The sequence below is a fragment of the Colletotrichum acutatum genome, assembly GCF_030867785.1.
Source record: "Colletotrichum acutatum strain CBS 112980 chromosome Unknown BDZ83scaffold_161, whole genome shotgun sequence".
NCBI lineage: Eukaryota > Fungi > Ascomycota > Sordariomycetes > Glomerellales > Glomerellaceae > Colletotrichum > Colletotrichum acutatum.
In genome coordinates, this window is record NW_026849155.1 from 31,713 (window position 1) to 55,007 (window position 23,295).

General features: G+C 53.8%; 4 protein-coding genes across 4 annotated transcripts; 1 reads left to right on the forward strand and 3 right to left on the reverse strand.

The window, feature by feature from the left end:
• Nucleotides 1-366, reverse strand: BDZ83DRAFT_656876 (uncharacterized protein; the record flags this gene model as incomplete). Its single annotated transcript, XM_060510912.1, has 1 exon — nt 1-366. One exon carries the CDS (start codon nt 364-366, stop codon nt 1-3), a length of 366 nt encoding a protein of 121 aa, XP_060359035.1.
• Nucleotides 367-9,058: 8,692 nt separating this feature from the next.
• Nucleotides 9,059-10,789, reverse strand: BDZ83DRAFT_590903 (asparaginyl-tRNA synthetase; the record flags this gene model as incomplete). Its single annotated transcript, XM_060506377.1, has 3 exons — nt 9,059-10,264; nt 10,325-10,448; nt 10,518-10,789. The coding sequence occupies 3 exons, from the start codon at nt 10,787-10,789 to the stop codon at nt 9,059-9,061; spliced, it is 1,602 nt and encodes a 533-aa protein (XP_060359036.1).
• Nucleotides 10,790-12,679: 1,890 nt separating this feature from the next.
• On the forward strand, nt 12,680-13,881 carry BDZ83DRAFT_757354 (uncharacterized protein; the record flags this gene model as incomplete). The annotated part of the gene is made up of 4 exons (XM_060514886.1): nt 12,680-12,869; nt 12,929-13,062; nt 13,120-13,237; nt 13,295-13,881. 4 exons carry the CDS (start codon nt 12,680-12,682, stop codon nt 13,879-13,881), a joined length of 1,029 nt encoding a protein of 342 aa, XP_060359037.1.
• Nucleotides 13,882-19,327: 5,446 nt separating this feature from the next.
• Nucleotides 19,328-22,545, reverse strand: BDZ83DRAFT_757355 (Sec23/Sec24 trunk domain-containing protein; the record flags this gene model as incomplete). Its single annotated transcript, XM_060514887.1, has 4 exons — nt 19,328-19,414; nt 19,477-21,007; nt 21,061-21,158; nt 21,211-22,545. 4 exons carry the CDS (start codon nt 22,543-22,545, stop codon nt 19,328-19,330), a joined length of 3,051 nt encoding a protein of 1,016 aa, XP_060359038.1.
• Nucleotides 22,546-23,295: the final 750 nt, after the last annotated feature.

Genomic DNA, 23,295 nt, shown 5'->3' on the forward strand with positions numbered 1-23,295 from the left:
TTACTGAATACTCTGTAATGTGGGAGAGCCAAGGTTTTCTTCGCTGGACGGGTTAAGCGAAGAAAGGGGTGGAGGATGGGGGGCACACAAGACGCCGATGTATCCTTGCATCAAATCACCACGGTGGACTAAGCAGAGAGACAAGCTTAGTCCGAGGCGCCAATCAGTACATTCCTCGAGCTGAACCATGTCCATCCAACCGTTCTTACGCAACCAGATACCAAGAGGACGAGTAGTCGACTGGATGACAGATAGCCGGAAAGCCTTCGTGCCCGGCTGAGCCAGAAGGGATAACTGGGAAAGCTGCCACTGGAAATAAGTCAAGCAGTAGGCCAGCGCCACTGCACCATGAGCAGGTTTAAGCATGAATTTAAGCGTTGTCAGCCACTGCTCCTAGCGTCGTCTTGGTCTTCTTGGCATACCTCACAACTCCTCTGGGATCTGTCGATGTTCTTCTGGAGGTTGTGGTCGGAAACGGGGGGGAGGGGGTGGCTGGAGTAAGGGGGGTCAGCGAAGAAGGCAGCACAATTTTCTTGCTGACGCCCTGTTGGTGAGCGACCATGTCTTGGCCACTTGAGAGTTATGGAGCCTAACGGACTTTTCGAGGAGCACCGGGTCCGATGGAGAAACGGTTCTGGAAGGCGAGGCGAGAGACACATCCCAGAGAAAAAGAAAAAAAGCATGGCTTCAAGAAGTTCAACCCCCCCCCCCCCCGAAGAAGCAATACGCTGCGTATGCCGTTTCCCTTTCGTTGTCCGGGAATACAGTCAGGGTCAACTTAGCCTCTTCCCTTTAATTTTTCTGCGCGCAGCAATGTGTCTCTATCGGCATGCAGCATCTGTAGCCGTGTCCGTTGATTCTCCAAATTAAGGCGGCAGCTCATCATCAACGCCGGAATAACCGTCTTCTTGGCATGGGGACGTGGACTGGGCGGCCCATGGTTAAATGTCCGTCCAAGGTTTGGCTCTGCAGCAGATAAAGTGCGCCATCAGAGCGAAAAACCTTCCCCGGTCTCTTCTCTTTTGCTTCCGTCCCGACAAAGGTAAGATGCTTATTCAGACGGGCGATCAAATTCCCTAGATTTAGTCCAGAGTTTAGTGAAAATGCGTCTGTATCTTTTGCGGGAAAGGCTTTATGGTTAAGATTGCAGGAAACCTAAATCATAACCCGTGGCCGTCCCCTTGCTCGCTTTCGGTCGAGCCGTGGACCGCACGGGTTTCTCTTTGACAGCCTAACAGGATTCCCCGATATGGAAGAGTCGATGATGGTGCCTATCACGTTGCTTAGAATCGTTCATGATTTAAACCCCATTACGGAGTAATCCTTGCAATACGGCAATATGGCAATATCGGTTTCATGGAGGTCAGCAAAGTCAAAAAGGTTATTGGCCACTAGGCTTCCGGACCAGCCGCTCAAGCCCAGAGAGCGGGTGGGCAGAGTCTAGAGAGCCTCACTATCTCAGATATTTTTTTTTGCATGTTTCATTCGTTGACTTCACACAAGGGCCATCGAGTCAAGGTTAAGCCCCCTCCTCCCGCCCCGTCTGATAACTGGAGACTTCATTGGAAAGAATGATGAGACGAGACGTACCGATGCGAAGGTCTCCCAAAGTTCCAAGCCGACCCGAACCGACCAACGAGGCTGCCCAGTGGTGCCGGCCAAGAGGGCCCTCGCTCGAGGCTTTGCCTCTCAGCTTACGCTCTTGGCCAGGATTACGGATTCCTTCTCATGCTGAGACGATGGACTGTGCCCCAACGTACGGGTGTCGGAAGATATGATTCTGAGCGTAAGAAGGCGAGGGAACATGACGACGGCACCAGCCCCCAAAACTAGGGAACCTAGGCGTTGTGTCCATACGTACGAATAGAGTGTCAGTAGTAAGGACAGCACTTGGGGTTCTCTGCCCAGAGTGGCCGGCCATCTCGCTCAATCTTACCTTAATCGAGCCTGACCCGCCATCCCATGTCCCTGAACGCCGACTCTGAGCCAACAGGTTAGAATAGGCTCGCAACACCTGCGGCACCTGACAGGCTTTCCTTGTAAAGCGGGGCTTCATTGGCTGTGAAAATGTTGACTGCTGTAAGAGTCGATCCCTCAGGAGGATAGCTCTAGTGTCCCTATGGAGCAGGAGTGCATGTACGAATACGCCTTTTCCAGCCTCCATGGTGCTCATCCAGGTATTCGTGCCTTGGTGTGAAGGGCACCCCGCCGATGTGCATCCCGCCTTGGTTCGCCGCAAAGCCGCAGGGCAAACGAAACCTCTTCTGAATCCGGCTCCCACGCTGCGCTGTTGCGCTGCCCACAACCAGCCGTTGGAACCCCCTGGCCGACATGGCCGATCTGTCCAACGCATGTCGCCGCCGTCAGCTCGACATCAAGATGACACAATATGCAGATGGAGACCAAGGACTATGCTGCATATCGGGATGCTCTTTCGCAGAGAAAGTTAGTAGAAGCGGTCGAGATTCGGACAGAGAGAAGCCTCTGGCTTAGCACATTCATCGCATACCCAGTCTTGCTCGTCCCCACTCTCCCAAGCCGAACCCGAGCAAGTTTCTAAGAAGGGGGCTGTTCTCGTTCTCGTGAAAGCTCTCCACCATATGCATACTTGAGCAGCAGAGGGTACCGAAACCTAGGAGAAGGGCCAAGAGAAAATCAGAAAGGGTGGGTTCGCCAGCTCACGTTTCGCTCGTTGCGCTCGCGATGAGAACCCGCCCCTGTGGTTATCCTTTCGGTCCACGGCCCAGTCGGGGCTCCGTTCGTCTGTTACGAAGTGCCGCGCGCAAGTCAGCCAGCGTTGAAGCACAAGGCATCTCGCAACCCGCCCCCATGACTCGGTCTGCATAAAGGATAAGCCGTGACAGCAAACCCTAAATTACAGTGTAAATCTCAAGTGAAGGGATGTCCCCTTGAAACGAGGTTCTCTTTCACACCCCCCTTAGGGAATGACGATAGACGTCATCCAGGATCAAATATACCCACCTTCGCGATTCGGATAGGAATAGAAACGTAGAGGTTCAGTTACCAGACGTACTGTACCATGAGAGCAAATATTGGACATCGATCTTAATTCCGACTTCCTTCTGGGGACTCAGATATACGCTTGGCGTGTCACAAGTTCACGACCACTGGTTATCCTTCGTAGGGTCGCTCCTAGCGCCGGGTTTCCCGCTCAGTAAGCGGCTCAAGAGTTAAGAAGATGACGGCCTTGCTTAGTCACGACATCAAGGCCGCATAGAAGCCAGATGTATGCCCAACTTCGGCGTCAGCATCATGAAGCTTATCCACATCGCCGAAGGCGCAAGCCTAGCGCATCTTCGCCATCAGTGTGTCGGGTGAGGCAATGCCATTTTTAGTGAAATTCTGTCATTCCAGCATACCTGCAGCCAACTGGTGGGCACCCCATCTTTGAGTTAGGCTCAGCGCCACCACCTCCGGTGAGCCAAGCTTCCCGGGCGATGCACCTGGAATGCGGCCATCCAATGTATTAGTCGCTTGACTTGGTGGATGCATCATTACTATGTCTGTCATTCGTTCGGGTAGATTTTGAAACGCAGATAGAAGCGAGAGGTATGGTCCTTTCACCAGCGAGAATCTTTCTAACTTTCATGTCACAGTTCAATAGCATGAGACGGAGCGGCTCCAGCACAGTTCGTCCTGTTTTCGCAGCGCCTATCAGCACATTTGACGCCAACTAACAGCGAGAGCGATCAGCTTACAACCTTGGTGTTGATGAGGCGCAGGAATTGGCAGAAAGCCCATGTATGCAGTGCCTATCGGGGCGAAAACCGGGCCAAGGCGTGCTCATTTTGAAGTTGGAGGTGCTCATCCTACGGGTGACGGGATCCATCCTACAACGAGGCAGGCGAAAGGATGCTATCTCCCCGTCCCGCATTTGGAGGGGCGCCTCTTAATGCCTAATGATGGCTCTACAATGACCAAGATGGGGGCAGCGGCCGGCACAGCAACAACACCTTCAAGTCAAGACGGGCTGCGGACGAGGGCTCAGCCTGATCAGTGTGATGCTCCATCCCCGTACGCCTATCCCAAGGGAGCATTCAACACCGACCTACAAATCAAAAGGCCCAGCCTACCTGGTTCAGGAACTCGCCTCAATGAAGAGGCGACTGCTCCATCGTTCTGAGAAGCATGCAGCTCGAATCTATGGGCGAGACCGGGCGCCTGGCCAGGACTACATGTAGCCACTCGAGCCAGGAACCGGTCTGCTGGATCTGCGGACTTCCACTCAGCTCGCTAGAAGAACCGCCGCATGGATTTATCTTTCATGGTCCATCACGCTTCACCTTGCCTAGGTCGGCAGGACCAGCGATACCGCCTACACGTCAGTGAAATCGGGAAGCTGGCCGGGATACCGCTTTCGCCGTTGGCGGTCCAGGTCTCCGAATGTCGGATGAGAGTACAGGGGCCATGAGAAGTAAGTAGGTGGACAGTTGCCACGAGTGATCCTTCCAAGGGCTGCTGTTGCGATCCTCTATGGATAGGTACGTGAAGGACCGGCCCCAAGTGAACGGCCGACCATCCGAGAATGTAATGTATGGGTAAAGTCGATGACAAGCTCCTGAGCTTAACCTTATTGTGCCTTTCTGAGCTTTCACGTCTGCTCGTATAGACTTCACGCCTCTCACATCGGGGCAAGCGAACCAGACATCAACCGAGTGTCCGGATATGGAATTGTTGAGTCTTCAGAAAACGGAATGAAGATCCTGGTAAACTCGCCGTATATGCAATGTCAATAGCAATGACATCCTCGCTGTTTAGTGACTTTCGTCGAACTAGTTGTTCGAACTAGTTGTACGAACGTCTGTATCGGTGACCATTTCTCGTGACATGGGCCATGAGCTGGGTATTTCACTGTTGCCTAATGATGTCCCAAAAGAGTCTTCACGGCATGAAAATCATCTCTTGATAATCCTGCGCCCGATAGCGAAAGCCTCCAGATCCTCACCAATCCTCTCACATCGAGAATGGCAGGTGCCTGGCGTTGGAAAGTCCACAACGGGTGGTGCGGCGGCGTCGGTGACTGATGGCTGACATGGGACGAAGGGGACCCGCTTGAGCGGCACAGAACGGTGCCGGGCCACGAAATTGAAGACTCTAATCTGAACGGGCGGATGCCCGGATACGTCGGCGGCCCTTGGAGAAGATCCAATTGTTCCCCCTCCTCCTCCCAAAGGTCCCTACGGTCCCGAAAGATTGGCAGCCTAACTCCGTAGAGAGACAACACTAAACCAACAGCTCTAGTGCCATTTGGCCACCGGATTGATGCATTGGCATTGGGGCAGTGCTGGACCACCCCCTCCCCGAGTCCCCAGTTCCAGCCGAGCCAAGCCCAGCCAGTCAGACTCGATGAGATGAGATTTTGGGGGTGTTGGAGCCTTGGAAGGATTTGTTGAAAGCTGGGCGAATCCACGGCCCCGATACGAACGGTTGTCTAAACCAACGCCGGTGCTTGGTGAGGTTGGGACGCTCTATCGCCCGTATACCACCGGCGGCGCCCTGACTACTGGTCGACGGCCGCCGCCAATGAACCCCAGAGCCTAGGGCGCCAGCTCGGGTACGTCTTGGCAACCTTACTTGTCAAAATTCAAAAAAGGTTGTTGATGGTTGTCACCATTCAATTCCCTAACCGGCGTCTTCGGGGCGGTTGTAACATCCGACTCACTGCTAGCCAGCATCGTCCCTTTGGTAAAGGTATCCCTTGCTTTGTGTACTCAGGTTAAACTATGTTTTCCTACGCTGACCAGTATGAACCCCGACATCTCATGTAGGAAAGCAGGAAAAAACTTCAGCTACGGGCTGCTAAGGCGGCAGAACGCAGTCGTCCACTTAGTGTTGGAAACTAGCATCAAGAAAGCATGGGCGAGGCCTTACGAAAGACAAATAAATGGGCCGATGTGAAGAAGTCACGCACCTTGCCTGTCAATGTCAGGCCACCCAGGAGAAGATGGAAAAACATAAATCTCAGCCAAAGAAGTTTAGTTCCCCTTGTTAGATTCGTGACCAACACCAACACCAAGTTCCAACAAGACAGACGGGCGTTGGTGCGCCATCCGTCCAACCAACTCTGGGTGTGTGTGTGTGTGTGAGAAGACAGAAGAAGGCACACAGGCCGTGACAACCTTACGCAGGCTTCCTCGGTTGCTTGGCTTGGGGGGTCTCTTTTTCCCTCTTCCCACCGAGATCCCGAGGGTGTGCTTAAGCTTAATTCGATACTCAAATGTCAGCCACCACGCCATATCGGCCTTCATTCGTTCGATGGAATTCCGGGTTGCGCCCCACACACAGTTATTTTTCTGTTGCCTTTTTCTCTCTTTTGGCTCTCTTTACCCCCTGCCTGCTTCCGAAAGCGAATGCTGCTTCCGCGGTGGAGAGAGAGAAAAGGCCCTGTCTGCTGCCCTGGCATGCCTGGGTTTATGAACAATAACCCGCGGCGTAATAAGGACTCAGGGGGGCGGTTTGTCAAATCACACATCATCAAAAACCATGTGGGATTGAGGAGCGGTTGGTTCATTTTGCTGACGCGGCCACCACCCCCTCGGAACAAATCTTTTTAGTCTCTGAGCAAGGAGCTATGCAAAAAGGAGGATGGAAGATACGGATAAAATACGCACTAAATCGTCGACGGCGGGGAACTATCGATAGCGCCATCCTAGATTCCCTCGTGGCATTGGGAATGGAATGCGCGCCGGCAATATCGGTTCCGCTTGTTCCTCTCTCGTATGGATATTCCCGCGTCCCATCCATCCAATGTCTATCACACAACCGACTACGAATACAGTCAGCGTCCGTCTTCTTTGATAGCCCCTCGCACCTTTCGGATTGTGGGGAGTCGACGGGTGATGCTCAGCTGCCAGGTTGCAGCAGCGGGCACATTCTCAGCTAACTTGACTATGGAGTAATGTGACAAGTGTCAAGAACGGGAGAGACGCCGTTCTCGACTGCCGCGTGCGCAAAAAAATGTCCCTCATCCCCACGTCGGACGGCCGCCTTGTTGTGTTGAATATGCTTGGCTACGGATGGCAGTCTGCCAGTCAAGGTCTTGGTTGTCGACGTCCCCCACTTCAGGCGAAGCTTTTGCTGATCTTCCTGTCCCTTTTCGGGTGTTGAGTGGGTGACACTCTCTTTCGGTTTTCGGACATGGACTCGAAGCCATGTCTCTACTGCGTATAGTCCAGCAGAGCTGTAGCATCCATCTTCCTGCTGCGGTGGTGACGGGCGAGGTGGCGGGCACGCAGGTCAGCGGCCCTTTGACTCGGGCAGTTCATCCAGAACGATCCCGGGCCAGGGGCTCGGTGCTATGTGCCCTGTCTACTCCGTGCCCAAACTAGGAGATCGAAACCGAGCTTGATGCCAAACGTTCGCATTCCTGTCCTTAATAGACAGCTCGTGCCAAGCATCTTGGGTGATGCTTGGCAGAGCTGGCGTGTGCATATCATAACAAGAAGGGAATCCATCTATCTCGTTCTCGAGAAAAGGTAAAGGAGGGTTACCACACTCCCTTCAACAGTGCTGAAATGAAGAGGTGGTAGCCGTTAAAAGCCCCAAGAGAGGCTCGTGGCCTTGGCGTCATCAGAATATCGCGATCTTCGATGGTCACTGCTCACGATCTGTCTTGCTTTCCGAGGGGCTCCAAGACACCAGAACACTGCCACACAATCTCCATCCAAGGTCTCGCTTATTATGGGAACGTAATTTGCCTGTGCCGAGCACGCATTCCACGGCGAATAATCAATCAAACTTTGCTATCTGAAAGACGGAACATCCCTTGCTGGCGAATATTCGTGGGGTTGACCTTTTCATAGGCTGGATCATTGGTAGACCGAGGACCTCACGGAATACTCTTAGTCATATACCATCACGTTGATCGGATCCATGGGCTTCATAGCGCAAGGCGTCGGCGGACAAGGCAAAGAGTCTTGTACTCGTGGTCGATTTGAAGACCTGACCAGTCTTTTCTAATTTGATCCGAACACAGGGCCAAACCTCACAGCCCGAGCTCGTCTGTAAACTCCCAATACTCAAGAGATGTTGCCGATCATCACGATATCCGATGTTGTTTAGCACAGCCACCTAACATCCTGATAGTAGAGAAAGAAGTGATGTTCAGTTCTGTCGTCGCACTCGCAGTCAATGGAGTCGGGGAGCCGTGTAATGGGTACATCAGCTGTGGCACTAAGCACATGAAATGCTGGAGCCGAACTACTTCTCAACATCAGTAGTGAAGAGGTGATCCAGTAGAGAATCATGCTCGACGAGGTGAACAGCCTTGTATACTTGGGAAGGCTAGACACCGCTTCTCCTGAACAGGACTTAAGGTAATAATCTAAAGAGTGACTCAACCAGTAATTGATATGTCTAGATATATCGGGTATTGTAGTGTACACGGTGTTGATACAGAGTCCGTAGGGGTGCCATGTGACACTGGACGCAAGATTATGGGCAAATTACAAATGATTTAAACATGTGTTCCGTGAAATCGAAGGGAGGTGGTCGAAGATAGGGACGGCTCTGGTCAACGATTGCCAACCTAAATGATGCTTCGTGGCTCTCAACTCTGATGGCGGCCTGCCTAGGCCCATCCGTTTTTTTTTATGAGCGACTTGAGATCCGCCGTCAACATCGACTCGCACGACCCTGTAATGCAGGTGGTCTGATTGGCGTTGCATACCAAGTGAGACCGAGCCACTGGATGCTTGGTCCCTTCTGTCGTACAACGTCGTGTGATTATCCCATGGGTATCAAATCCTGTCAATGGCAAGCCACGGTGTACAGAGCTTTGGCCTTTACAATCAGGTCTCAAGCGTCGCGTTCGGTAGCTCAATAACATGGCGCGCACACACACAAGGCGACTCAAGGTCGACCATGTTTACGCCAAGTGAGGTTGCACGAACGTCGCGCATCGCCGTGCAACTTCCGTCATACTGGTTTCATCAAGCCTGGCTTCCAGAATCCCAGGTAGGCAAAGCTTAACGAGGGGCCGCATCGTGAATTGGTATGACTTGGGCCGCGGGTCATCCTTCGCTGTCCTCTGACCAACTTAGCAGTCGCACCGACCAAACCAGCGCGGGAAGGCCACAACGTCCCTGACATTAGGAACTCCCACGAGATAACTCAGCAGTCTATCAAAGCCCAGGCCAAACCCGCCGTGTGGATTGGATCCCCAGCGACGGAGGTCAACATACCACTCGAGATCGCTGCTGTTGGTGACGTCGCATCCGCCATCAGCTGGAGAGCCCATTCCGCGAGCCTTCATGGTCTCTAGCAAGTCCGTCAAGCGATGCTCGCGCATCGAGCCGCCGGCGATCTCGCACAAATCGGGGACCAGGAGATCAAAGCAGTCTACTGTGTCACCAGGCAGATCATGACCGGAAGTTGCGGTGTCTGATTTCCTCATGTAGAATGCTTTGATTGCTCGAGGGTAGTGGGTAACAAAGACGGGAGCACAGGCAGAGGAGTCGCTGGTGGCACCAAGAATCTTGGCGAGGAACTTTTCGTGCTCAGAATGCAGGCCGCCTTCCCATGTAGGCTTGATCTCGAACTGATGTTCTTCTGCTTGGAGCAACTTGATTGCATCGGCGTACGTAATGCGTGGCCATCTGGAAGCTGGGTTCTGCATCATGCCCTTCCAACGACGCTCAACTTCGTCAATTGGCACTAGGTCATCTTCTGCAGTTCGTTTCTCGCCGGGCGGTTGTCGTTGGCGCAGTTCCTGCGCAGCGCGAGTCTGGTATAAGCCAGTGGCCAAACTGCGAAGCATGTCTTCAACAAGGTTCGTGACTTCGTCAAGCTCGTCGACGAAGCTCATCTCCGCCTCCAGCATATAGAACTCGCTCATGTGTCTTGAGGTGTCGCTCCGCTCCGCTCGAAAGGTCGGCGATAATGTCCATACGTGCCCCAGAGACTGGGCTAATGCCTCGAGATGAAGCTGAGTAGACACCGTCAGGTACTTGGGCGAGCGAAAGAACATGTTTGCTGGCTTGTCCTTGCCCGTATTCGAGGTTGCGGGTGTCTCGGCCGAGCCCGTGGCAACGTTGAAGACTTCGCCTGCGCCTTCGCAATCTGAAGATGTGATGATGGGCGGATGAGTTTGGGTAAAGTCTCGAGAGGCGAAGAACTGAGTCAACAACACGACGGCTTCTGATCTCAGTCGTAAGATTGCGGCATTCAGTGGTATCCTGGTACGAAGATGGGGCATGGTGCGAAGGTAGTCGGGTGTTTGGTACTTTTTCTGGATCGGGAACGTCTGGTTTCAGCGACGGCATTAGCAATAGTTCAGAGAAAAGAAGAGGGACAGGGAGCCTACTTTTGCGTCAGATGGGCCTAGGATTTCGACATGATCGACCTTCAACTCATGACTTTGACCATCTGTTTTGGAGGGAGTCCAGACACCTCGTAGGCGGACTGCAGCACCAACTCGCAGGTTTGCGCTGGGAAGTTATCAGCATTCAGAGTTTCCGAGACAGTGACCAAGCTTTAAGGGTCTGAGAGAAATCCACCTCTCGTCGTCGCTCCTCGACACCAATGCCTGGATAGGCGATCGTGAAGAACCATCGCCAATATTGACGAATCGATCCGTCTTCATGTTGCGAACAGATCTGACGTATCCATTGACGACAACATCTTTGACTTCGGTTTCAGGCTTCCACTCTAGAAATTGGGCTACTGTCTTCCGTGGTGCTGTAGATAGGTATCGTCTGTGGATGGGTTGGACAAGGAGCCTAGATGGGTGCGCGAGCTTGCGCAAAGGGAATGTTGCCGCGGTTCGCATGATGAAGACAACTTGGATCAGACCGACTACCGCATCATGTTGTGGAAATGAAAGAGTTCGGCCCTTGTGATCTGCTGACAGTAGAGGTGAATGATGTAGTTGGACTGCGGAGGGGTCGCGACTACAAGGAGAGGAACGACGTCTTTCCCGACGACATGCGACCGATGACTGAAGTCGGAGCTTGAGAAAAAGTCTACGAATGGGAAGCTTCAATTCAATGGAGTGGGGCTTCCACACGATAGTAGGTACATATACATAGAACTACACTCAGATTAAGTGGGTATTGGGGTAGTTAGACTTTGAGAGCTCCGCGGCACTCGTGAGATAAGATAAGATAACGGCATATTTATCGTTAAGGTACCTGGGAACTCTCCGGTAAGGTACGTACCGCCCGAGTTGTCTCCTCGACGGCCAAGACAGCCACTTAGCTCCTCCCGTCTGCATCCCTCCACACCACAAACATCTCCTCTCAAATCGGATGACATCCCCGGCACACTCGACGTCTCCTCCATGCCCCAGCTCTAGACCTTCTCTCTACGCCTTGAATAAGACTTATAATTGCCAAATCGTCCACCTTGCACCATGGCTGATCCATATCCCGGTCCGATCCAGAGTAGGGTCTCGCAGGAACGCGGGATTAGAGTCCTTGTCTGGCTGATCGATTCCAATTATTGACAAAATTCAACATCATCAGCTCCGCCCTCGACTCCCGAGACACCAAACACCGGACAGGGGTGACGACTTCGGGATAATGCAGTTGTTGGCTAGCAACCCCATGACATGGATCTGGAATTCGATCGAGTACAGTCTTTTCTTCTTGGTCCCAAACTTCGTCTCCCTTCAGATTGAGGCCGCAAAAACCCGAGTGGGAACTTGTCTGCAAGTCATGGAGAGCATGAATCCGCATCCTCGGCGGGCAAACAGACATCCAACGTAGCCTTGTCACCTCCCAACGATATTTTGCCTCACTTCCAAAATGAGCTCACCTCTCTTCGTTGCGCCTGACCTTTGGACAGGCAGCCCTGCCTAGCGGGGGTCCAAGAACCATGAAGCTGGGTTTCTTGCTTCTTCCATGCCAGCTTATTGCTTATTAGCCCGCGGTCTAAGCAAGGCACGGCACGGGCTGCTGGGAATCGCAACTATTCTCCCTCGCCATCTTTCCCTGCTTTAGCTCCCGCCCCGCCCAAACTGTCTTCAGACCCCATGTACGGATACCTCGCCTTAGCCAACAAGATATGTACGGACCCTGGCTTCGACCCCCCGGTTGCACTGCTTGCTTCAATCGCCCTATCCCGGCTCGCAAAAACGCCTCAAGTGAGATCTTGGGAAACAGGAAGATCTCGTATAACTGCGGCAGATTGCAGTAGTATCTCGATCGGATCCCACCTACCAAGACCACGGGAAGACTGACGTGACACGACCCGGGTTTCTGTATAAGCAAGACATATCTCATCACAACCACGGCAAGCCCACCCACCCTTTACGCGCCCTTCCTATACACTACCCTGGAATGTCGCAGACTTGACTGAGATCCGGTAAGTATTGGTTACACTCTCCTCATACACCCTTCACCGCTCTCGCTTCCTGGAGAGGCGAAGCAATTCATTCCTCTGCAAAGGGGCCCAAGATACCTCACCATGCTATTGTTTCTTTTCTTCCTTCCCGCGCTGCTGGTCTACAAGCCGCAGCTAGAGTTGCCTCCCGAGCGGCTCTTCATTGCGAGGGACGTATTTAAAGCCACGAGGGTACCCCAAGGTTGATGCTCCCCTGATCTCTCATTCCCAAGTCATAACCGTCGCATTACGTCTCACCGAGGATCGATTCTACACAGTGACTTGACCTTCGTCACCGCCCCAAGCATTCTCCTGGCCTGCCTCTCGCGAGCGCACAATGCCTTCCTCGAAGCCTTTGAAGATCAAGCCCTCCGAGGTTGCGGCGGACACCAAGAAGAAACTGATCCCAGAAGTCAACAGGTACTTCCGTGAGGAGTGGCCGCCCTACTCGGTTCTCTACTCTCAACCGCTGCTCCAGCTTCCGCTCAGCCGCCCGGCCTTCATGAGCTCAGACTTACCCAACTTCTGTAAGAATCGCCTATGGCCGTCATCCATTATGCTTTGGAGCCACAGTTAACCGTAGCAGATGTTGTGCACAGCGATCCTGTAGACTGCGCATTGGGCTGGGCCCAAAGTGAAGGAGTCCGGATCCCCTTCATCTGCGCCGCGAACGAGAAGCGACCCGGAGGTGATTGGGAGACAGGTGTTGTCGGTTACGAGGTATGTCGTCGATGGTGCGCCTTGTATGACACAAATCTGACTCGACCCGTTATGTAGGAGAGATTATGCCGTCGCAGCAATCTGTCAGCAACGTTGGGCTCTCCCCATCCGGATACATGCATGCCAACCAACTACCCGATTCCGATCGAAGGAGCCATCTATTCTCCCGATGTTGGTAGGCACATGCATATAACCTAACATCTTGGTTGTTCTTGACTAATAAAGTGCGCAGTTCGTTTCCGCCAGTTTCAAGACAGGATCGAGTCATTGGACATGAAGGATTGGAGGTCACTGCCAGTTATTTCCATGCCACCAGCCCGATGGCCGAAGCTCACGGATATGGGACGAAAGTACTCTTTTTCGGAAGAGCGAGAATTGGTACGAAACAAAATGCGCGCCGCTTTGCGAATCTGCGTGTTCAACGGCTACAACCACGTCGTAATCGGCGATTTTGGCCTCGGCAATGGCTACCGCAACCCGCCCAAGGAGCTGGCAGAGCTGTGGCGCGAAGTCTTCCTCTACGATCCAGAACTGAGGGGACAGTTTCTCGCCGTCATGTTCGCTTTCGAAGACGACAGACAGTGCACAGCCAAGTTCATCCTCGACGACATCGCCAAGAAGACGAAAGGGAGCAGCAGCAGCAGCTCTTCCAAAAGCAAATCGAAGAGCTCGTCATCATCAAGTTCTAGCGGCAGTTCATCCAGTCACAAGAGCGACTTCAAAATCTTCAGCGAAATCTTCGCGACGAGCGAGATAGCTAGAGTTCGGAGTCAACCTGACCCACGCTACGCCTTCTCTGCAATTATGGATGGCTCTTGACCGATTTGCTCTTGGCGCATCCTCGACCGGGTTAATGTCTCACCCATAGGTACTCGATATGAGCCGGTGAGACCTGGCCGTACGTCAGGCTGGCTGAGGCGGCATACCCTGGGCAGAGTCTTGTCTCGCCGTACGACCTGTCATGTCAACACATGGCTACAAGAAAAGGTGTTTGTGTCTCGCAGCACAGGCTATCCAGCATTACTAACGACTGATTCCCTGTCCGAGTGCGCTAATTGGTCCGCAATGACCGGGCAGGGGGCTCTATTTTTTGCATTATTCGACAGGGCTTTCAGTTCAGCGGCCCACGCTGATTGCTTTTTCTGCCCTTGCACGTCGGGCTGAAGCTACTTGCGATCCCGAGGGTCCCCGGATCTACAACGTCGGGCGTTGATTGCCAGTTCCGGCCAGTGGGCTCGGCGGGCTTCAATAGTGGTCTTCCAACTTGTTTGCCTATTTCCTTTTTCTTCTGATCTCGATTTTCGCGAGAAATCGCTTGCTCTCGCTGATGGACATCATCATACGGTTGACTTCGGGTCGGCGGCGTTGGGAATGGTAGGACAAACTGGCTAGATCCGATGTAATTGGGACCTGGGAGCTTTCATAGGTGTATGGCGTATTCTCCTGGGTCAAATCACAAATCCCTTCATATTCCATATCCGGAAGTAATTCTCAAGCATGATTGAATCTCATTCTTTCCTCCACACAACGCGGTTCGCCCCAAAGAAGTAGGGGCGTCTGGACGTAGGGATAGGCATGGTGCGCGCAATTTCTGTGGTCCAGTAGCCATTGGTGTGTTGAACGAGCATTGCCTTGCTGCAGCCGCCTCGCCTCCGCCCTGGCAACATGATCCTCCGCGAAGGACCTGGCATTCAATGCCAACTACAGCCTTGGCCAATGTGCTTGCTCAGCAGAACCCAGAGAAGGTTGACCCCCGCCAGACCGGAAGGTAGTCAGACAGACCAAAGGGGTGAAAGGCCTTCATCAAGACTGAATTGTGATATACTAATTCGACCCGGAATCCCCGCGCTCGGGGAGTTTGATTTGGGATGCTGAGGTTCCCGCCCAAAACGTCTTAGCAGGAACGGCAAGGTCAACATCCGCGACCATTGGAATGGGCTAGAGTCTCTGTTTCTACCCGCTCCTCTGTCGAATTCGTAATCGACTCGTCCAAGCCATACTAAATGTTTGCCTAGGCACGTGCCGCGGTGCCACTTGACGAGAAAAAGCAAGCATAGAGAAAAAGCTCGCCTGTCTTGCCTGTTTACCGGCAGCAAACTTTTGGCTCTCCAACGATCACTCAAGAATCGGTGTCTCTAAAGGGATGAAAGAGCGGGAGTCTCTGACATTGTCTTCCCAATACCGCGGTTGGTCAGGCTGACGAAGAACGATAGGCCGTGAGAGCTGAACATCCGAGGGTCGAGGGATCTTCGACTGGGATGGTGAGTGCTTATTGGAGGGCCGAGAAGACATCCATGTTTGCTTTTCCGGGAGCTGACATGATCTCAGGCGCAAACAATTCTGCACATGTCCTCGTCATGATGAAAGAAGTCTAGGTACCGCTACCCCGAAATCCAAATACCTCACCCCTGCCTGCATGCCAGATCTTGACCGGGACATTCGATCGGCTGGAACTTTGGGTATCACTGCGTCGGCTCTCCCCACGACGACCCCCCACTCTCACCCGCACAAGCAATGGGCTCTTTATTCTCCCCTCTTGAGAGACAATACCTATTGACTCTGGACACCGGTGAGGTGGCCCTCGAGCCGTGGAGGATCCGCGAACACGGAGGGAGGTCTGTCACTTCTCAATTTTCCGAACCACCAGATGGCTGATGCGAGGCATCTTGCCTGTGACACCTAGTACGGCCGAAATGCGGAAGACCCGTTACGGCCTTTATCTACGGGTAGAAATTTTGTGGCCCACGAGAATCCCGCCATTGCGATTCTCTCACACAAACATACAGCAGACTTGCCTCCCTGCCTTGCTACCCGACTGACGGGGACACCACCTCAGAGGTCGCAAGGACTTTGGAGGTCATAGGGAGGATCGCGGGACAGAAAGAGGGTTTATCTTTCGAACCCCTGGAACCGGGGGCTGACGCCACCAGGGCCCGACCACGCGGGACCGGAGGGCACTCCGCGGTCGAACATCCCGCAGCCCTCTTCAAATGCTGGCCCTTGCATGGTCCCTCCTGCCATCCAATCACACCTCGTTAGCTCAGGTGAAAGGTGCCGAGCTGGACTCCCTGCCAATTCCCCGATGTGGTCAGTTACACTAGACACGGACACCGGCGGAGGAGAGGCGGGGGTGAAGATGCGAAAGACATTCCATGAGGACTATCTCTGTTCAGGGAGAGAGACCAGTGTGAGACGGATCGCGAGTTTGCACTTTCTCTCTTGCTGTCCTTCTCCCCCCCCCCCTCCCAAGTCCCCCTCTCCGCCCGCGCGGCAGTCAAGGGATACACTGGCGTCGCTTTAGAGACTAGAATGAGTGGGAAACTTTTGCCTTTCCCCAAACTCTTCATGAAGTGGTTTCCCGTTCTAGGCTGGGGGGGCTAAGAAACAATTGCTAGCGCAGAATCGTCGCCGAGCTCTTCTCTTTCTCTTTCTCATCCCCCGGTAGCATTACTGATGGATGTCGTGCCGCGTACATGTCCATCCTTGAGCTCTGCATTTGGCACGTCAATGGCATGGGTGTGCGGGTGATCGCTGCTGTGTCGACGCCCAACCCGTCGTGCAGCATGACATGATACTCGACGCATGAAAGGAGTGGGACAGGGCGGCAAACCACCTAGTTTTCGCTCTCCCAACATGAGACCCAAAACATCATGTGCGGCAGAGACTCGGAGACTCTCTCGTGGTACATCATCATCATCATCACGGCTCACCGCTTCGAGAATGAGAGACATGTAGGGCGGTGACTGTGCCCACCGCTAACGCTTCCTCTTCTGGCACATTGAGCCGCCCAAAATAAGACGAGGCGTTCCCGGATGGAGATCCCGCCTTACGTTGGGGAATGGAGGGTTCTTGCTTGTCTACGGGTGGACTACCTACCTAGGCATTCCCCTCTCCTCCTCTGAGACATGCATGTAAGCCTCATCGGGGAGAAGAGGTCGGCACGCTCGGTCGGTCGTGGGTAGCAAAGTAGGTGAGGAAGAAGAAACAATATATCGATCTCCGTCAGGGATCTCGGATTTGCTGCAGCTGCGCGCAGATTAGCTAGACGAACCCCCCCGACCACCTACCGACTCCATCAGTGCCGTCCACTGCTGCCTGCCTGTTTTTGCTTTATCCCGAGCGCCAGACTGACGAAGCAGAGAGGCCCAACCCGGCGCGGGTTGATCGTCCCATATTGGACCCGTCCAGATCATGCACACCAACCTGACCCTGGTGTGCCGAGAGAAACCTGCCATCTGGACTTTGGGAGACGAGCGGGGAACACGGGAGACGGAAGACGGGATTGGGGGGGGGGGGGGCGCTGAGAGACTTAGTATGGATAAGCTGGTGAGGTATGAAAAGGCTACTCGGGAGGCTGCATGTTTCAGGGCCCCTCAGACCCAAGGACATCCACTCGTTCGTGTCTCCTGTGATATCCTTTCATTCAGGCTCCCTCGTTCCACTAGGCCTACCTTTATGCCGGCGTGGAAAGCGGCTCAGAGGGAACGGAATACAACGGGTAACGACGCCGTACGACCAGAAAGTGAGCAAACCTGCAAAGGTGAATAAACAATCGCGCTGGCTGCTGGGAGTAAGGTAGGAGGAGCATCGCGGAGCTATTCCCGGTACGCCCCCCAACGGTCTAAACTTGTAGTATAGACACTACGAAATAGGAAAGCCACCGGTTTCGTGTCTCAGAAACCTTGAGTAAACGTCATCTACCGAGGGAAGCAGGCTAAGGCAATAACGATGAGATTTGATGGTGATCAGCAATTCTCGCCCATCGAATTTTTCCCGCCTGGCTGCTGCTGTCGTGCAAAGCTTGGCGGAGGGGACTTTGAGTTAGGTGGCGCATCTCGGGCGGTCTTCATTCCTCTGTGAGTATGCTCGTACTTGTGCGTGCGTGCTCTCATCATATTTGGGTACTGGTGTTCCGTCAACCATCACAATTCACATCTCACAGTTTTGCATTAGATTTCGTGCGAATATGAGGGTGTGTGTGTGAGGTGCTGGCTTGGCTCTGAATTGGATCCGGTGAGGTATCCCATGGGGTCTTAAGTCGTGGATCTGGGCGTGCAATGTTTCATGCCCTTACCTAGAGAGAGACGCGCAAGACCGTTCTTCAATGATGAACGTACGCCAGGAGGGATATGAATGATGTCGATGGGCTGCGGTCGCACTCGCAGCTGCAAAGCATTGGGTGAGGTGTCATGAAGTATTCGTAGGGGATGGGCGTTGAAGGATATATAGGGACCAGCATCGTGATTCCTCTTCAACAAGCATCGTCCGTTGTAGTCGATGGCCGAGCGGTACAATTCTGTCTTGAATGGGCGGGAGCGTATGTTGGCTCAGGGTCCTACATAATGCCATGGATAGCTTGTTTCTTGTCATGTTTCGTCATAGTAATCTTGGTGACGGGCATTGTTTGTCTTGTGACCCGCCATCTTGGGCAGGTATCGGTACTTGGGATGGAATACACGGAACACCCATCGCGTGTTTGGAGAGGGCGCGGGTTCGAGTCGAGGTCTCCTAGCGACTTCTTCCATTTTTGCGTTTGTTCTACTTTTGGTGGAACGGTCTCTACTGACTACCATGAAACGCGATCATAGAATTTGCTTGAGAGACTGCGGTAGATTGCCGCTCAGATGGCTCTCGAGATCGAGGGGCGAGGCTTTCACTAGGACAGATTGCCAGACTGGGAGGCTGCGGTCTATTATCCGGGGGCGGAGTGCTCACAGAGAGGCCACGGGACCGCGATCTTGCTTTGGGAGTGGCGGTTGTTGGGAGTGAGCGCACAAGTGAGTAATGGGGCCGTTGCTCTTCGGAACTTTTACGTGAAGATCGAGTCGCTCTAACTTCTTCTAAGCCTCCTGGTGATAAGGTTGTCATGCCGTCCATGACAGTCGACAGGCTGATTGACAACCCAGAGCTCGCCAAGATAAGGCGGGCAGTGACTTTGTCGTTAGCATGGGAAATGTCGACCTCATGTACCGAAAAGGAAGCTGTGGAGTAGAGGATGCTAAGAGGGCGAACAAGGCAATTGATTGACACCACTCATCAACACAAAAGGGGCTAGACAGACTCGTTCAGCAGTCTGCTGGAAGTAAATTTGAATGGTTGTTTACTACTTTCTTTTCGGAAACCCTGGACACCCAATGTATATGCAGTTCTGACAACGCTCAAACCATCAAAAAAAAAGTTGAACCCACGCCTCCGAGACTTCCGCTCGATCGACCGGCGCCTCCTACTCCCACACACAGTCACTTCCTCCTTGCCTCGGCCCTGTTTACCAGTAGTTGGGTCTCAGGCCGGCGAAGCCTGCTAGGGCGTTGGCGTCCGTCAGCGGGTCGTCTCTTTTTCTTTGGCCGGAAAGCTTTCATGAGATGTTAGCGGCAGTTCTTGCTAGAAAGGGGTCATAGGGTAGGTCTATCTTACCTCGAGCTGGACGCTCCTGTGAAGATGGACGAGCCAGTCGACGTAACTTTGTGCCTCGTTGTTCCTGTCTTCGACGAGCATGCGCGCAAACTCGTACTCGGCACCATCAATACCTTGTCTCGCAAGCTGGATACCCAGACCCTTGGAACCCCGCATCGTTTTGAGGAATTCGACGATATTCCGTACTTGCGCGTTCAAATGTGTCTGGAGCATGGGGAGTGATGAAGTATACGCGTCGAGGCTCTGGAGGGTCGTCTTGTCTTCGCCAAAGAGATCGGCAATGAGGTTCGGTGAGGTCTGGGAGTGGAGCCATAAGAGGCACTGCTGACCGTTATCGACGAGGTAGACACCGCCAGGTTCGACGCGAGAGAAGGACGTGCGAATCGCGGGTGGCACCTTGAGATGGCCGGACTCGTCAGGGAAGCCCTCCTCCGGAGTGAGGTTGTGAATGGGAATCATGCGCGGGTACAGGTATAAGCTAAGTTCCTTGGCGCCCATGGAACGGATCATCCTCATCTCGTGGACTCTGCGGTCGGAGCTTTCGTTACCACCCTTGAAGGCGCGGCACTTGAGGAGACCGAGCATGTACATGGAGAACTCCTTGAGCCTTTCCGGCATGACCAGCTGGCCGTCTGGTTGCGCTGAAGTCAAAAAGTTCTTGCGGTACGCTGAGAGAATGTCGATCGTACGCTCTGTCAGGTGGTTACGGACATCCTTCAGCGTTGCCGAAGTACTTGCTAGTTTTGTGCTTGCCTCCTTGGCCAGAATCGTGAACACGGCATCTTGGTCGATGAACTTGACGCTATCCCTGGGATTGTCGCAAACACTCGCAATAATGTTTGAGCAGCGCACTCTCCGCTGGCCGGAAGCCGTGGTGTATAGCAGGGCCGATTGAAAGTGGGCGTCGAGTTTCGAGTCGAGCTTGCCGTCATAAGAGAAGGTGACGCCCATGGCCTTGTCAGCGTCAATAACACCAATCTCCAGGTCGGCACCAAAAGTGTGGTGGATGAAGTTGCCGTGGTAACCGTTAATCTGCAAGCCGTTTGAGCAACGAACCTTCATCAGAGCCTGGAAGCCAGTCTCGCGTGTAACCGCGTGCTTGATTTCCATGGACAACTTGGTGTTGTCACGGGCTCCAATGAAGTTGGGGTAGTAAAACGTCTCTCCACCGGTAGAGGCTGCAACATGACCGACAGTGGCGATATCAAGGTATCCGCCAGAAGGCGACGCGAGGAAGAAGTCGGCACCGATACCGGTGGCCACCATCTTCTCAGCCACCTTCTTCCATGCCGGGTGTTCTGTAGAGAATAGCTTCTTGTCGATCTCTCCACCGGGGTGCTTTCCATCGTCGCGAAGGAAAAGACGGCCAGGGCCCCAGGTAGGCAAAGCCGCTAGGGAACAGACGATTTTGCCTCCAGTCTTTTCTAAAGCAGCAACGGCAGAGTTGAGGGTCGCCAGGAGGGCAGGCTCCGGGTTCTTGATGTTGGAGAACATGGTGGGCAGCATAGTAAGCAGAGATGTGATGACATCCCTAGACAAGTCAGTTAGTGCAATGGTCATACAATACACAGCAGGCAGTCTTACTTGGATTCGTAAGGGTCGACAAAGAGACCGTCACTCAGGGGCACGAATGGATCCTCAAGATCGGGCATAATCATCATCTGGGCTTGATCCAGGGCGGGCTATGATTGTCAGTCCATAGTCTAATGTCTGGAGTCCTGGGGAGCAACTCACATTGACGTTGTAGAAGTGGATGTCTTTGTCATAGGTCACGAAGCCAACCTTGGCACCAGGGGGAATGCTCTTCTTGGGCTCGCCATTCTCGTCCCGTTCTGCGTCTTCGCCGCCGTATAAGGCGGCAACAATGCCCTCGCAGAAGGACTCGATGAATCCCTTGTTGAAGGACTCCTGGGTCACATCGATGACAAACAGCCAGCGCAGACCAGTGGGCTCCTTCGTCCAGTACTCCTTAGGCACGACAAACTCCACAGTACCCCTGGTAAGCTCTGGCCGCTGATCGCGGTCCACCCTGACACCTTGGGGAGTGAGTGCGGAGAAATATTCGGACGGGGTATCGTTGGGGTAAGTGCACAAGTTGCAAACAAACTTGTTGCCGCCGGACCGGAACATCATGAAGGGGTTGACGTAGGCTCTGCACCGACGGCATCTCGGGGGTCCAGAATCGCCAAAGTCAAGGACTGGAATCTCGAGCTCCCCGGGCTGGAGAGGTGCCATGGGCTGAAGGAGAAGACCCATTGGCAGACCAGTAAGGGCAAGGCCCTCGGCATTGGACGGAATGCTGTTGAGTGTCAAGCGCGCGAACTTGGGCGAAGCATTGCCCTGGTCGTATGCAACGTATGAGACGGTCGAGGGAGGTGGCAAGTGCTTCTCAAAGGTGGGATAAACATTGGAGAAGTAATGTTGTTGAAGAGAGTCACGGGAGACTGGCACACTAGGCAGGTCGTCGAGAGACAGCTTCTGGTGTCCGGAAGTCTGAACTACGGCCGGCGGTCCGCCAGCATCGGCACCGTTTCGGGTCGCGAATTCAGCCGGGGAAGCGGGATTGGCGGGTGTAAATGTCTGGCCCGCGGCGACGGGAAACTGGTTCATCTGAGCATACTGAGCTTGCGAAGGGTCGTTGAGGAAGGCTGTGGCATTCGTGCCGGCAGCGGGGATTCCGTTGAAGGGTTGCGACGAGCCTGTCGCCTCGACCTGGTGGTATGCGTGGCGGTCCTTCTTCTTCCTCCTCGCTGTACCATGGCCATCACCGAGTGACATGCCTCCCATTTGCGCCGCCAAGTTTTCCTGAGACTGGAAACCAGGACTCTGCGCATATTCCTGACCTGGAGGGGCCCCGTACGGCTGTGCCTGAGTTGGCGCGGAGCCAGGCTGGCCGCCATAGTACTGCTGTCCTGGAGGTGCAGGGGCGCCATATGGAGTTCCCTGCTGGTATTGTTGCCCCGCGACGGGAGGGGAGAACTGGGGAGGTGCGGGCTGCGTCGATCGGTTGGGGTTTGAAGGGTCTTGCTCGCCCTGGCCCAGCTGGTGGTACATGCTGAAGTCAGACATGTTTGCAGAATCGGGCGGTGGTCGGTGTGTTGGAGGGTTGCGTGATGCTAAGCTCGTGGTCGATTGCTCGGGGGAGTCGAATCAAATGCGGGCTAATGAAGGTACCGTAGCTTTCAAAAGCTGAGGTTCGGAGGCACGGTCAGCTAGCTGTTGTGCAGCGTCAGAATCGGGTATCAATGTCGAAATCTCGCAGAGGAATTGAAGAGAAATGCGCGCACGCAATCAAGAGCGCGCCATGCTCTGCAAAATCGTGGAAAAGGGATGTTTGGCGGCAGAGTCGAGAACAAGCCGAGCTTCTGGAAAAGTGACAAGCTTGAATTGTGTCCCCTTTCGATGCTCTGGCCAGACGCACGAATCAACAGGGATCTGGGCCAAATTGACACGATGACTTTCCGATCTGTTTTTCCAGGCCCGAAGTCGTTTTGGCAGGTGCTTTACTGTGTACCTGGCCCTCCCCGGCCCTGGCCAATGCGGGAGCTCCAGCAGCTGTCCGTTGGATCCCGTAGAGCCGGGCTTATCTCCACTTAATTGAAGAAAGCGGACCTAGTTCTAATATGGCACGGAAAAATGTCGCCGCTATCCCGATGTCGGGCCTCAGCAGGAAGCGGAAGGGAGCTTGAGATGGGAATGGCCCACTGTTCAATGACGGAGCCTCAGCTGCCCCTGCTCTCCGATCAGTCCTGCGCAGCGGTACGTACCCCAAACACCTTGCACGCTGCGAGCGCATGCAACCTTGGACTTTTGGTTCCT